Below are 16,597 nucleotides of genomic sequence, written 5' to 3'. Positions count from 1 at the left end.
TATTGTTTTGCTCGATCTTTATGTGCTTTTGCTATAAAGAGTAGAAGTAGATTCCTGTCTCTTGTTTTAGTAGATTACATGAGCTTGTGAATCTACAGGAAAATCTACAGACCACTGACTTGGGCTGAATTTGAGCACTCCAGAAGACCGAGTTTGATTGCTTTTGACCGAGCTTCAAAGAGGATGATTTGTTGTGTTGACCATCTTTGACTTTCTGGTTAGGGTTGAATTTCGATGCAGTTGACTGCAGACTTGACAGGGTAGTTTTGACTTTGATTTGGCAAGTCAATTTTGACATTTGTATTATCTCTCTCTGTTGAACATTTGATATAATAATAAGAAGAATTGATCAAAGGGCTTTCCCCATCTTGGAGTTTTTCCCTAGCATCCGCCAAATCTATTTTGAAGAATCTAGGGCAATTAGGTGTAGTGTGATTCTTCTTGACTTGATAACAATTTGTGAAGCACTTTTACAATTATCTTAGCTTGATCTTCTTCTTATTATTAGTGTGTGTGTTTCATCAAACTACTACCAAAAACATAAAGACAAGAACACAAATGTTGGCTCTCTGCCAAGGCCAAAACCTCTCTTCTCTTGAGAGGAAAACCCTTCGGTAAGTTTTCTCTTATTGAAGCTTCTTTCTTGATCAATGCCAAACCCTAGTCCCTTGACAAGAAGATCCTCCAAGCACAAGTCAAGTCCTTCTTTTCTCTGCAGTTGTTTCCCCAACACTTCGTTTATCTTCTTTTTGGGACTTCGTTCCCTAGTACTTCATCCTTCTTCCGGCACTTCGTTCTTTCTTAGTGTGACAGCACTACAGCCCTAATTTTCGCACGTGAGAGAGGTACCCTAGAGAATTAGGGTCCTTTTACCTTCAATAGAGAGAGAGTCTTCTTCGCTTGCCTTGAGAGGCCTTGTAGGCCTAATTTCTAACCCAAACAATGATGAACATGTGACTGTGACCTTACTGCTGATATAACCGCAGACTGTCCTATCTTTTCTCGCACGTGTGACTGTATTAACCCTAGAAAACAGTCCTTTCCACTTCGGCTTTTCTCCTCCTTCCTTCGCTGCCCTAGAAGACCTCTTCTTCGTCCTTTGTTACCCTTTTTCTAGCCTCTTCTCTTCGCAGATTTCAGAGCTGCTTGGTGGATATTGTAATGGAGTGGACAACCTCTATTTATAGAGGATTGTCCCTCCTTTTAGGCCGACTTGTTATGCTTACTTCGGATGGTTTCTTTGGTGGTGTCACATGCTTGAAGGAGACTCTTTGATGGTGCCTTTGCATAGGAGGGGACTTGACTTTGCTTGGAGGTGACTTCCTTGACTCTTATACACAATGTAACATACCCTTAAGGTCTTTAACATAATTCTTTTGACCTTTTGATTTACCTATAGCACTTTAACATGTGCTAGACCTACTTCAATGAGCAAGAAACTCATTGACATATATTATAAAAATAATATTTCTTTTTCTTGAATAAATACAAATATCAAAAGTACATTTATGAAGACCGAACCTAGTTACATTTCCTTCAACAATCTGGTGTTCTCTTGTCTTGGCTTGTCTTTTGGATTTTGTTATTTCATGTTCCATCTACAATTACTATCAGTGGGATTAATGGTCAATGTGATTGCTACTTGGAACTAAATTGGAAATTGTCATTGGGCTGCTAAAGGACACTGAAATAATTGTGCTAAGCATAGAACATACCATTATTAACTAAAATAAACACCTCAACACTTAAAAACACAGATCTGTGATTCTAAACCATTGGCTCAATGTCCATTTTAGTTAGATTCCTCAAACCACTCATGGGCAACCATGAACAACATTGGTATAACCGAGCAAAAACGTATTGTCCTTTACAATAAAGTTCAATTTGTGATATTAAGTACTTTAAATAATTATACTCGTGGGAAACCATGAGCATCATTAATTTAACCGAGTAAAAACATAGTCCTTCACAATAAAGTTCAATTTGTGATCTTACGTACTTGTACATAGTTATAACGCAGCTCAAACAGCCATCATATTAATAATTAATATATGTGGTCACCAATACAACTGAAACATCAAGCATGATGGGAATAATAATGAAAAAAGCCTGCCAAAAAAAAACAGAAGAGAAGACCTAGGAAACTACATTGAACATTGGATAGTCATCTCATATTATAATCACTTTAACTACCATTTATCATTGAAAGAATTGAAAACAAGATACAAAGACCAAATCAGCCATCTTTTTTACACACGGGGCTTGGAGAACGTCCATTGTTTACTGGAAATCCTTGTCTTGAGAATCTGCAGACTTGTTTCATGAATATTTTGTGATATCAGAGTCCAAACAAATGATGTGTTCAGACAATTAACCATCAGATTCATATCAACAATCTTACAAACCCCTAAATGCATACTGAGGGATTTAGCATCAGTAACGATGCTTCATAGAAAAAGGAGAATGGAAAAGATCAGACCTCCTAGATGGGTACCAAAGACAATAAAGCTTAGGCAGAACTCCACAAATAATCCCATTGCTGAATCAAAACATCTATTCCTAGTAACTCTCTCCTGGACATTGTTAATGCCTCGAGTTTGTGTTGTGTAGCCACCTTCAAATATCAATAATCTACAAAATTATGAGGTGAAACCAAACCCAAATTACCGCAAAATGTTCTTTACTTTCTGTCATCCCCATGTTTCATCTGTGAGCCCTGCCCCAGGTTCCAGAAACTAATTGTACACTTTCCAAAGTATATCAAAAATAATTGCAGGACAGTGATCACAAACTAATAGGTTGTCAGATTTCTGGATTTGCTTCATAATGAGTTTCCAGAGACAGAAAATGCAGGAAATAACAGATCACCATGGGGGCTGTAAACAGAGTTGTCACGCAAATTGACCACCTGTAATTCACATATTTTAATAAATGGAACCATCTACATTAAACATTAAGGGAATGATAGATAAGAAACATTTAGAAGGGCATTTTTTTTAAAATAAGCAATTTAAAAGGATGATCACTTACCTGCATTTCTATCATTTCTTCTCCTTTTTGATCTGTGATTGTGCTCTCTTTCATGATAATGATTATAAAGAATGTCCAGGTTAGATGTGTCGCTATCTTTGACTTCGTTATTTATCTTTTCTTTTCTCATTTCTCTAGTCTTCTCTTTCTTGTGTTTTTTTCTGCATTTAACAAGCTTAATGAACTTGATTTCATCAACTTGAAAATATTATAGAAAAACAACAAACATGAAATACAGTCAAAACAAATATGATACAAATGGGTGGAAAATGTAGCTAGATTATTTAGATCAGCACCAGTTACTGAGAAGACGCTGACCAGGCTACAATAAAATGCTAGAGTGTAGAAAATAATTGAGGTATTTTAGATTCCCAAACCTCTCCACTTCCATAAATTTTGATTTGTCATCCGAAGGTGACAATAGCCAGTCAACACAACCAGTATCTGGAGGCTTCAAAGATCCACAGATATCCAAGAAGGATTCTTCTTGCACACTACAACATGACAATTTCCAAAGACAGTTACATAAAAAATATTTTTTGTGCACACGATCTTCATTTCTACCAAATGCTATAATTGTAAATAAAACAGTTCTGAGTTAACAAATATTCATAGACAAGATCATTCTGGTATTCTTTAGATATGTAACATTCCTTTTTCCTGATACTTGCAAGAAGGAAGTAAAATGCGACCGAACCATCAATTTCCCCTATACTCAATGCAGAAAAGGGAAAATTTTCCCAACATCACAAAATTGAACAAGTCATTGATGAGAGTTTTCTTGTATTTAACCAAAGCTCACCTGTCACATCTCAAGATTATATGCCTCATCACAAACAAATTGATGCCCTGTACTGATTTGCTACAAGTTTTGGCATTTAATAAAATTGGTTTCTTTTTCTTCCGCGATTTTGTGTGTTTAGTTGTGAAACACTTGACATTGTTGACAATGCACCTAACCACTACTTGCTATTTTCAACTTATTCAAATTATTTGCTAGGAGTGGGCATCTTCTTGCTTGTGGCTACTAGTTTAAAAGAGCATACTAGACCAACTTTGACTTTGCACCAACAAGATAAGATAAATGCAATATACCTCCAGAATCCATATATTATATTCTATGTAAATATTATCTATTTAAGGACGTAACTATTGAATATATTAAACCTATAAAATTATAAATATAAGAGGCATAAATATAAATGGAATAATGAATGCTTCCAGGGAAATCATTTGAAACCAACGACAATTCCCCAAGGGTGGGACACTATTCGTGGCTTTTTAATCTAGACGAAGCATAAGGCCACCTGGCATAACTTAAAGCCATGATGGTTCTACTCCCTTTGTGTTATAGCATTATTTGCCACCGATACACATCCTATGGCTTGACTTCATTATTCCTTGCTTTTTGCAGACAGCCCTCCTCCATGGAACTCTTTAAAAAGCAAGTTTTGACTTCATATATAAGGTTTCTCTAAAAGCAAACCATGTATACATGCGACTCCTCTTAAAGAAAAGTTTGTACATATACTTGTTGCCCTCAAGTAACTCACGTATATCTACATTTGTGTTAAAAAAATTAAATGTATGCATAATAGCGCATTTTCAGGCAGGGTTTACAGGTTTTACCGAGGATCCCCCTCCTATAACATGTTCCCAACGACCTCAACCAACTTTGAGGAGTATTTAATGAAGCATATGGAGGAGGAGGAAGAGGGGAGATTAGAAATACCCTTATGCTGGTGAATTCCTTTCTGCAAGTTTGCTAATTCTTCCTGAGATTTTAAGTTTCCTCTTCCAGTCAAAAACCCTATTTCTTGACCAAGGCCTTTAAATTTTAATCCTCGTGCATCACAAATAGGGTCATCATCTTTCATCTCCTTGCATGAATAAGCAGATAGAAGTGGAGTTGAACTTGTTGAAAATGTAACTAGGTTCGGTCTTCATTTATTGTACTGGGTCATGACTTGATGATGTACTTGTCAAAAGAAAATGTAATTATTGATGTACTTGTCAAAAGGAAAAAGAAAAGAAATTATTTGTAAAAGAAAATTATTATTATTTTAAGTGGGTTTCTTGCCCATATTGTTGTGGTCCTAGGTCAAAGCACCCATTGAGTGCTCTAGGGGTCTTGTTGACAAGTCAAAGGGTCAAGATCATGATGTACTAGCCCTTGGAGGGCTCATGTATCAAAGAAGTAAAATTATTATTGTAAATTTAATGTCTAGAAGCCTCAAAGTGATGGGTCAGCCAGCCAGCTACAAGTCGGCCTAGAGAGGCCCAATTCGTCCTCCATGAAAGCCTATATAAGGAGAATCATCCTCCTCATTTGAGTATAGATCGAAGAAGGAAGAATCTATCTGATCCAGCGAAAAGAAGGAAGATCTGTCCAGCGAAATTTTGGAGGCCAGCGAAGGAAGGAAGATGTAGTTTTTCTGTTTCCATTGCTTACACGTGCGGGTTCTTGGAGAAGACCTAGGGTTTCCTCACTCTGATCTTTGCAGAGAATTAATTTGGGGTTTGGCTGGCTCATTGTTATAGACATATTTGGGCACTTCAACCCCAATCTTATATGTCGATAAACTAGGGCTCTTTAACCCCTAAAAGTGTTGTTTCATACCCTAAAGGATCATGGTCAACTGATTACATCATTCCCCAAAAGTTCCACCTGAAAAACCATCCAGAACTGGCCAAAACAGGACCATACTGACTGCTCCACTGTCAGGGTGCGATGCATACTGACTCCTACACTAGCCAGGTGCGATGCATACTGATGAGGCCTTCTGTAGGGTGCGATGAGCGAGGATGGACAAATGTCCGAGACAGTTTGCTAAGTGGATGCTCATGGAATCTTCTAGAAACTTCTCCTATGACACTTGCCTCTCTGAATTCACCCAGGGATGAGTAAGAGATCCAAGAAATCTCCAAGTGGAACGAAAAACAACAAGTGGAATGACACTAATCAAAACCCCGGAAATGACTCACACCCTTGCACACATCTATAAATGGATCCCTCATCTGAGAGATCTGAAGGCTGGAATTTTGTAATTTGCAAGGAAGTGTTGATAGTTTGTGGTTAAGAAAGAGCATTGTATTGTTGGTGTGATCTTGCTTTTCATGAGGTGAAGAGGGCTTTGATGCTGGGAGGATGATGTTGGATCAGACAGCTGGGTTGTAATTCTCCCTTCTATTTAATAAAGTTCTTTGAGTTTTCCTCCATACAACTGTGCAATTGTGAATGCCATTGTATGTTCATTGTATTTCTGATTCTGCAATGCTTATGATATAATAGATCAAGATGCTTTGACGGTGTTTTGTTACTGTGTTTCTACAGGTATTCTCTAAGCGGGATAAGTAGGAGAGGAGTTGCAAGCTCTGTCAAGGGGGAGAGAGATCAAGCAAGGAGTTAAGCGGAAGATCCAGGTTGGTTCCTTTGCTTCTCTCTTATCTATCATACATAGAAGAAATCCCAAATTGCTTTGATTGTTTGTTTCTAGGATAGTTGCCAATCCTAGAGGGCTAGTCGATCGAAAAGACACTAGTTTTCCCGGAAACAAAATGGCGACTCCGCTAGGGATCGAATAGATGTTTGTTTGTTATTGTTGTTTGCTTTATAAACTATAGACAGAGCCTGAAGTTAGCCAAATAGCCTTCGAACTGCTCTTGCTCTGCAATTGCATAGTAGATGAATGTTGCTTCAGTCAATCTCCGGTTTAGTTTATGAATTGAACATTTGACTTACAAGCATTCTAGATGCCCTTTTGGTAGCTCAGTAACCTCCCAAGATCATTCCTTTGTACTTTGCTCTTTACTGTCCATCATAGCTCAGCTTAAATCACTGAAATCAGCTGCAAATTTGAGCCAAAACCCACCTCAGTTGCGCTCCCTGGCCCATCGCACTGTCTGTCACTGTCAACCAGTATGCATCGCACCTCCCGAGCCTGAAAAGTGTGATTCATCCCTATTTCTGTGAAGCCCAGGTGCGATGACTGACTGAGCCTATTTCCCTTCTTGAAATTTGGGTTTTTTGTCCTTGTTTTCAACTCTGTTTAGTTGATTTGCTGCTTATGAACAGTGCCTCATTACTGAAGCCTACTTGCATTACATAGATCAGCCTCCATTGATTAGGATTAGTAAATGTTTTTATGTATTTTTCCATCATTTACAATCCTTTGTCGAAAAGTTGCTTAAATCGATCTGTCGTTTTGGTACAAAAAGTGTCGTAACTGTCGTTTTGTGTCAAAAAAGAGAAGTGTCGTGGAGTCTTCCTTCTCTGAATAGTCGATTGAACTTTTTGTCATGTATTTGATTTGATTTGTTGTTATTCGAAGTGTCGAAAGCATTTTCTATTCGAAATTGAAAAGTGTCATTTAGTCTTCCTTTCTATTTTGAAAAAGAAATTGTCGAAATGTCGCTTTGAGTAAAATATTTCAGATCTTTGCTATACTTAGTTTTCCTTTTTGGCATTTCTCACATTAAGGGAACGAAAAACAAATACATGCATTTGCATTTGCATTTAGCTTGTGTGCGAAAAATGATTTAGGAAAGTGCATTTAGTGTGTGCTCTTTGCTCTTTGTTTGAAAGAATCGTAATTTTCTTTCCCTAGTAGCTAGGATTTTCATTGATCAAAATAAACAACGATTGTTTATCATTGTAGATTGCATTTTTAGGAATTTCAAATCAACATCACGCGGTGAACCATTGAAAGGCAAACTTTTAAACAAGATCAACTCTAAAATAAATCTCAATGAACCTAACAACACTTTGGAACCTAACGCAACACATCTAGAGGTCTAGGCTAGAGACGTGTTCCGACGTCGTAAAATCTAGTAACTATCGTTTTCATTGAAGGTTGGGTGATTCCTCCTCTTTGATACGACAAGTGCTAGCACGGACTTGTGCTCCCCGTACCGTCGAGTATATATTGGGAGACCACAATAGGCTTACATCCTTTATCCATAGGAAGCCATGTCTGCCGCCCTATCGATCGCAATGCACTGAACACAGCATTCAGGAAGATTGACTGTCGTACATAAGTCCTTGGTAATTTCTCTTTAATTTATCACCAAGGTGTAGATTGCAGTTTTGCGGTTGGTTTGGTAATCCCTCTGTCTAGATTTCCAAAGTAGTCAGTTTTGTTCCTTTTCGACTCTTTAAAAGAAAAGGTCCATCTGAGCACTTGTCACTCCAGGCTCATTAAAAATCGAAGGGGACTAGAGTCATATTTAGCTTTTTCTCGACTCCTAAAAATTGAAAAAAGCAAAGTTGTATCAAAGCGTCATTAAAATTTATCAAATTCAGAATAACATCCCTGTTCCTTCGTTGATCTCAGGTTGAAATAATGTCTCAGGTTGAAATAATGGAGTCCACCAATCAAGGGATCCATTTTGAGGGGAATCCTAGTCCATTTTCTTCTTGGGGAAATATTGGTGCTCTATATATGGCTACATTGTCCCTTCCAGGAATCACAATTGGCCTGCCAGTATGGCTATTCTCAACCTCTGTCGTTCAAAATATCGTGATTCCTCAGCAATCGAATCAGCATCCAGTTAATACTGAAGTTGACCCTTCGCCTTCTTCTTCGTTTGTTTCTCCCTCCCCTTCTTCCTCTTCGCTTGGTGAAAGTAGCGATGCTAGTAACCAGGTGGCTCAGAAGAAGAAGAAAGGGAAGGAGAAGAAGAAGAAGTCAATTCAGCAAGGGGGCAACCATGCAGCATCTGGTGAAAATCCGCACACTAAACTTTCCAAACCCAGATCTCCATGCATAATTTGTAGAGGAGACCATTTTCATCGAGAATGTCCATGCATTCCTCGGATCTTGAGAGAATGGTCCCCCCGTTCACACCAACAGGTGTCATCAACCTCTGGTGATCATGTTGACAGCACACCATCAACTAGTAATAGTGAAGTTCATGGACAGAAAGGAAAGGTCAAAATTCCATGTAGGTTATGTGAAGGGGACCATTCTCTTCCCCGTTGTCCTTTTTTGGATGAAACCAAAAGAGTCTTGCATAATCGTCCTGCTTCACCGCAGCGACTTCCTTCTGGATACAGGAAACTCTCCCCAAGTCCTTCACTAGTTGAAAATCCGACTGACATAACTCAATCGTCGATCGAAACACCTATCACTGAAAGTGAAACTTCTGAGTCCGTACCGAACCAAACTCAACAAGTCAAGATGGCAGTGGACCGAAGTTTTACCTTCAGAAGATCATACTCTTCCAGAAGAGAGTGAGAATGATACCGTTCAAATTCTTTTTATCACTTCAGAGTCCGATGAACTTGGGGGCCATCCACCTATTCCTTCATAACAAAAAGAGAATTCCCCGGTTCCTGCTACTCAAGGGGTTAATTCAACCGTTTATTTCGTACCCCCTCTAAGTAATCTAGTCACTTCCTTTGATTGGAATCGACTGGCAAGATCTCGCCTTCCTTCTAATGTACCTTTCCAGATCATAGTACAAGTTTACAAAATGATCGTGTCTGGCACTATCATAGATGAGGTTGCATCAGTGAGTACACTTTCCTCAACTACTTGGAAAGCGTTTGGTTCACCATTGCTTATGCCTGTTACACAGAATTTGTCAAGCTTTAATAAAGGAACCAGTCGACCGTTAGGGATCCTTCCTAAGTTACCGATAACTTTGGGAAGGAAAACCGTTCACTTGAACATGATGGTAGTCCCAGGACCGTTAGATTACAATCTACTCCTTGGACGTGACTATGTTTACAACATGGAAGCTATTGTTTCAACACTCTTTCGAGTGATGTGTTTCCCACATGAAGGCAAAATTGTCACTGTTGACCAGCTTTCATTCCCCGGTTCAAGCATAGCTCCAAGTCGATCATCATCCCTAAATGGTCCTTTTGCGTCGAGAGTGTCTCTTCAACCTTCATTCCATCCACCTAATTACCGCGAGTAGTCTGGTGAATGTAACGAAGCTTAGGGGGCATGCACCCTTGTCTATTTGGCAGACGAACCCAGCTGAAAAGATAGGTTTCCCTGTAGGTTATGTGATTGGTCTAAAACACCATTCACCTTTGTTCGCGCTGCAGACGAAACCAAGGAAGTGTTTTGTCTATTTGGCGGACGAAACCATCCTACCATATGAGTTTCCCTATTGGTTATGTGATTGGTCTGACACACCATTCACCTTTGTCTATTTGGCGGACGAAGCCAAGGAAGTGTTTGTCTGCTCCGCGAATGAAACAATCCTACGTAACCACAGAAGTTTCCATATGGTTACAGGAGACTCTCCTTTTCATCATGTTGGGGGCATGCAAGCCTTTTTCAACTTCATTTTTTTTAGCTTCTTAGGTTAGGTGATTGGTCCGACCCACCATTCACCTTCGTCTGCGCTGCAGACGAAGCAAAGGAAGTGCTTTGCCTGTTCCGCGGACGAAACCATCCTACCTAACCTCAGTAGTTCCTTAGTTTTTTTAGTTTTTTAGTTTTGTAAAACCCCAAAGGTTATACGAGTCTTTTGGAAAAAGGAGTACCCTTCCGCTGGGATCAGGTTGCGCAAACTTCCTTTGATGTTTTAAAAGGTTCCCTAATAAAAGCATCATTAATGTATACTCCTGAAAGACTTTAAGACTTTTAGTTTTGACTTTTCTAGCTTTTTTAGTTTTGTCATTTCTAGCTTACATAAAAAGAAAAACTAAAAACTAAGCATATGTTGTCGCATGGTTCAAGCTCGTTAAAAAATAAACCTACCTCTGAGCATATATGTTATCGCATGGTTCAAGCTCGTTAAAAAATAAACCTACCTCTGAGCATAGTTCCCCACAGTTCAAGCTCGTTAAAAAATGAACACGCCTTCGGTAAATAACCTTTGTGATTGCCATGCTATCAGCCTTTTGAGCCTTGGTTGTGTTCCTGCCATCACCTCCATCCTTTTGGCCGATCATATGCTTCCACTTGATTGTTTACCCTTTTGAGGAACAGCTGTGACAAGTGGTCCTGTTAGCCAACCTCTTCACATCACCATGTTTTGAGAAGTTCCAAGCTTACCCGGAACCAGTGGCTACCCTAAACGGCACTCGTTCCTCAAAAACGAGTCTCCTTTAAACTCTTTTCAGACTCGTTGAATATGAAAAGATTGTCGAGCTATTGGCCTTTTCAGCTTGCTAAAGTGATTGGAAGTGCCATCCCTCCGGTATATTTTAATCTTTTTCGGACCTGAGGGATTATCTCACAAAAAAGTTAGAGCGCTTGTCTTTTTGGCTCGCTAAAGTGATCGAAAAAGTCATCCCTTTTGTATTATTTTATCCTTTTTCGGACTTAAGGATTTATGCTACGAAAAAAAACTGTTGGAGTTTCTTTTTCGTCCCTTTTCAAACTCTCTAAACATGAAAAGGACCGAGTTGTCGTTGTCGTTAAACTCGTTAAAACAATAGCGACAAACTTGTCCACCTAGACAAGAACAAGTTTCACTGTTGCTAGACTCGCTAAAATATAGCGACAGGTTTGCCCAAAGGGCAAATTATAGAACAAGCATATGTTATCATCCTCAAGCTTGACAAAAATAAAGAGGTATTGGTCAGCAATGACTGGGAAAAAAGGGAAGAGAACTTGAAGAATTTTATGGTAGCAGGTCACTCTTGAACATGACACTTTCACTCTGTCACCTTGATTGAGTCAGGTTGGGTTATTCCGTTCACCGGTCATTTCACCATTGGTATTCCACACCATCCATCTGTTGGGGTTAATGCTACCAATCCATCTCAGTGTCGCCAATATGTTCAAGAGAAGTCATTCAGTTGAGAAACCACCATCCAGTTAATGCCTCATCCACTGCAATACCTTCACCCTCCATTTTTCATGATTGCCATTCCTGAACCTTGTGTCGTCAGATCGTTTTCATTTCCATAAAATCATTTGCTTCGTTTCGTGTCGTAGATATGGGATACATTAAGGCCCTCCTACAACAAGTCACTTCTTGTCGACATCAGCTCATTATCCAAGAAGTTGACTTGGAAACACCCCTTTCAGTACTTTGAAGCTTGCATGCCTCAATGGCAAGTTTCTTACTTCCGGCAACAAATTGACATCAATGGCCTTCGACCGAAAGATTTTGCGTGGTGTTCGACATCGGATCATATATTCACACCACGTGAATTGTACTGTAGTACCTTGAGGGTCATTATCATTATCGATGATTCCTCTCGCATCTATTAACAGCTCACATTATTGGCTGGTAATCAGGCGATGTCTTTCCATGTTCGACTTCAGAACATATCTTCACATGGATTGACTTGTACATCGGGCGAAGATTGAACAAGATTGAAGACCCCGGATCTAGTTTCATCCATCCGGGCTGCGATATATTCAGGGATATAAAGACATCAAATGTACACAGAAGTTGCACAGATGGTCATCCGAGCCAGGGATGATGAATCTACATTTGAAGAATCACCAGTCTGCATATGCAGACGACTATCTTTTCTATGTACATGAAATGAATTTATAAAGTTGAGCATGGGAATGCCCGCCTCAACTAGATCATGAAAATTATATTATGATGATGTATTGTATTGTATCTTATACAGGTCACCTTCCAGTTTCGAAAACCTCGGATCCTCATGATAAAGCATTTCACCCGACATCAAAGATTTACGACTTCATGCTTTAGGGGGCAACTATTATAGACATATTTGGGCACTTCAACCCCAATATTATATGTCAATAAACTAGGGCTCTTTAACCCCTAAAAGTGTTGTTTCATACCCTAAAGGATCATGGTCAACTGATTACATCATTCCCCAAAAGTTCCACCTGAAAAACCATCCAGAACTGGCCAAAACAGGACCATACTGACTGTTCCACTATCAGGGTGCGATGCATACTGACTTCTACACTAGCCAGGTGCGATGCATACTGATGAGGCCTTCTGTAGGGTGCGATGAGCAAGCATGGACAAATGTCCAAGACAGTTTGCTAAGTGGATGCTCATGGAATCTTCTAGAGACTTCTCCTCTGACACTTGCCTTTTTGAATTCGCCCAAGGATGAGTAAGAGATCCAAGAAATCTCCAAGTGGAACCAAAAACAACAAGTGGAATGACACTAATCAAAACCCCAAAGATGACTCACACCCTTGCACACATCTATAAATGGATCCCTCATCTGAGAGATCTGACGGCTGGAATTTTGTAATTTGCAAGGAAGTGTTGATAGTTTGTGGTTAAGAAAGAGCATTGTATTGTTGGTGTGATCTTGTTTTTCATGAGGTGAAGAGGGCTTTGATGGTGGGAGGATGATGCTGGATCAGACAGCTGGGTTGTAATTCTCCCTTCTATTTAGTAAAGTTCTTTGAGTTTTCTTCCATACAACTGTGCAGTTGTGAATGTTATTATTTATGAATGTCATTGTATGTTCATTGTATTTCTGATTCTGCAATGCTTATGATATAATAGATCAAGATGCTTTGACAGTGTTTTGTTACTGTGTTTCTACAGGTATTCTCTAAGCGGGATAAGTAGGAGAGGAGTTGCAAGCTTTGTCAAGGGGGAGAGAGATCAAGCAAGGAGTTAAGCGGAAGATCCAAGTTGGTTCCTTTGCTTCTCTCTTATCTATCATACATAGAAAAAATCCCAAATTGCTTTGATTGTTTGTTTCTAAGATAGTTGTCAATCCTAGAGGGCTAGTCGATCAAAAAGACACTAGTTTTCCCGGAAAAACTCATCACTTGGTTTGACTTGGGTATTGTTCTTGGAAGTCTTCATTGGACAGATTCTATAAGAAGAGATATTTTTCTGGGTTTTCCCCTCTTGGGGTTTTTCCCTGGCTTGTAGCCTACTTCAGGTGTTCTTGTGTTTTTCTTGATCTTCTTGCTGGCATTTGTCTTGATGTTAAACAGAACTAAAAAATGAAGTTAATATATTAATCTAATGCACAAGAAAATGTGAAAGATATAAGAGAAATCAATTTAATGAAGCCCTAATTATATGCACTACATTTCTCAACAGAGCTTCAGTAGCCTAGGACTAAGGGATCCAAAAGGTAGCTCCACAGTGTCAGCAACAAAGAACCAGGTGATATCAACTCTTGTACTGCCCCTCTAACTAATAACAGAGAAATCACTCCGTTCCTATCCCAATTCTACTTGCCATATTATGTTTTATTTACACAATTATATTGAATTCGTTGCATTTACTTGTCTCATTCCAAGAAATAAAAATAGTTAGGGTTTGTCATTTAGATTGCCTTCACCTACTTCTTATTCTTTCTTATGTGCAAGATTGTGAACAAGGTTGTGGAAGAAGGCTCTGGAACAAGAGAACTCTTCAATGGTATTTTCCAACCAACAGTTGTCCAAGTAAGTCTGTGTTGCCATTAAATCAGTTATAATGATGAACATGTATCTACTATTCTAGGACTGCTATGTGTTTTTTGTTTGTCCACTCTGTTGTCATATCCAACCCTAGTCATAGGAACATCTTCCGCAAACACTTTGGCCCCCCTTGTGGGGCTGCATCAGCCACTTTTGTCAGATTCAAACCCCGGAGGGGCCCAAGACAATACCTCGACAGTTTATTTTCAGGTACTATGCTCACAGCGACAGATGGTGGTTTGATTTTATTTCAGGTAGTACGTTTTAAATAAATGCCTTATTTCCCTTTACACAATGCCATAGACTCTGGAACCACCAATCATCCTTGCAATTGTTCCTTTCCTACCAGATTGTTCCTTCTTCAATTGCATAGATTGTGTTAGATTAAGCCCCCTTATTCTACTAGATACTTCCAAAATTGAAAAAATTAACTTGTTGGCAGCGATTGAACTTTGTAAAAACTTCAACGTATGGAAGGTGAAATCTTCAATTTGCAATGGAAATTTTTCCTTTTACATAGTTCTATACTTCAAATGGGAAAAAGCCTGATCTTGGTCAAAGACCTAGTAATCAGAGAAACTCTGAAATGATGCAAGCAGTCAAAAGCCGAGTCAACTAGGTTTTGATAAAAGTGTGGCCAAAGGCAGGAATAGAATGCAGCTCTGATACCAATGAAATGAACAAAATGAAAAAAAAATCCAACATAACGAGGATAGTAAACAAAAACCCATATATGATGAAATATATAAAATGATCAAGAATATGAATATTAAATGAATGATATGATAACAATGACCTCCATGACAGTAAATATAGACATTCATTGGTCACAAGGTTGATGGTACACATCATGTCCTTTTGTTCGGTCATGTCTTCTAGATAGGATGTGTCCTTTCATTTACTATTAATGATTATTTATTTATTTAATTGATTGATCATATATATATATATATATATATATCCTACTCAATTCAATCTTCCTCCCATCTAAAATCTCCTGGACTCTCAGAGGGAATTTGCATCTAGACCCAGCATTGACCCAAATCCTCATTGCAGTACTTGAGATTCGACAAGTTAGACAAGCAATGCAAAGGTGTACAACTCTTCTCCCACCCAGTAAAAAGAATATCTCATATGACACTAAACAAGATTTTTGTTAATGTTCCATACTCAGGACACTCATTATATAAAATAGTTGTCCTCGTGAGCTCAATTGTGCATTCCCATCCTCATAAACATCTCACTAAATGGTATGGTCTGTATCTGCAAACCACAATCATGGATGAGAGACAGATCAACCAAAAAAATAAGCTGAAGAAACAATTTACAAAAAAAGTACATCCAATTATGCAAAAAGTACATCAATGTAAAACCATACCATTCAACACCAATTATGCAACATTTGTTCATGTATAGATAATATATGATAAGATATTTTTACTCGTGTCGAACAGAAGACCACAAATAGGTCAACGGGACTGCTAAATACAATAGTGTCAATACTTTGTGGATGCACAAAGGGCGGCTCCCATAGAAAATAAGGAAAAAAGATCTAATCTAAGATCTAAAATCTAATAACTGAGGAAGATAGTACTATTAGATAAACTAGAGTGATGCATACACTGTGCAGTGTGGAGGGATACAAATCAAATCAAAATGCCCTGGAGGGATGCCTATAAAGAGCACACTACTCCTGCAGGCCATCCACCTTTGCATATGTATCTCTCCTACCATCCACGGCCAATGGGAAGAAACTTGTACAGAGCATTGTCCCAAATTACTAGAAGAGATGATCTACAATGTGCCTCATCGTCTCAAGGGAGCAACCTACTGCCACTGTCTAGTAGCAGAAGAATGCCCACTTGAGGGATGAGCCCTATCTCAATATCTCCGTCAGAAACTCTGCAAGGGTCTCACTGGATGGGAATTGGAGGCCCCAAGGGACCAACCTACTGCCACTGTCTACTAGCAGAAGAATGCACGCTGCAGGGATGAGCCCTATCTCAATATCTTAGTCAGAAACACCACAAGGGTCTCGTTGGAGGGGGATAGGAGGCCCCACAGGATCATCTCACAAGTCAAGACCCTACTGGTATATGGCATGTAACAGTGAATATAACCAAATGCTATCAAGATATAAGTTTTGAGATACATAAATTAAAGTTCCATGAGAAAATAAATAAAAAAAGAGGCTATAAATGCCCCCTAGAATCAAAATATCGTCCTCCTAT

General features: G+C 38.9%; 1 protein-coding gene across 5 annotated transcripts in view; it reads right to left on the bottom strand.

Annotated features, from left to right (window-relative positions):
• Positions 1-16,597, bottom strand: part of LOC149197462 (DNA-directed RNA polymerase I subunit rpa43-like) — an 83,965-nt gene that overhangs the window by 24,062 nt on the left and 43,306 nt on the right. For 3 of the 5 annotated variants that reach the window (XM_089405848.1, XM_089405847.1, XM_089405849.1), the window contains 2 exons: positions 3,408-3,524; positions 3,031-3,191 (listed from right to left, as the gene is read on the bottom strand). In XM_089405848.1, coding sequence (XP_089261974.1) covers positions 3,031-3,191; positions 3,408-3,524 — 278 coding nt within the window. Of the gene's footprint in view, positions 1-2,516; positions 2,909-3,030; positions 3,192-3,326; positions 3,525-16,597 lie in introns of those variants that run through there. The other 2 variants (XM_089405850.1, XM_089405851.1) reach the window with 2 other exon arrangements.

The sequence above is a fragment of the Pinus tabuliformis genome, chromosome 2_2 (assembly GCF_031772625.1).
Source record: "Pinus tabuliformis cultivar Carrire ecotype Pingquan chromosome 2_2, CPIR1, whole genome shotgun sequence".
Classification (NCBI taxonomy): Eukaryota; Viridiplantae; Streptophyta; class Pinopsida; order Pinales; family Pinaceae; genus Pinus; species Pinus tabuliformis.
This window is presented reverse-complemented; position numbering and strand designations above follow the sequence as displayed.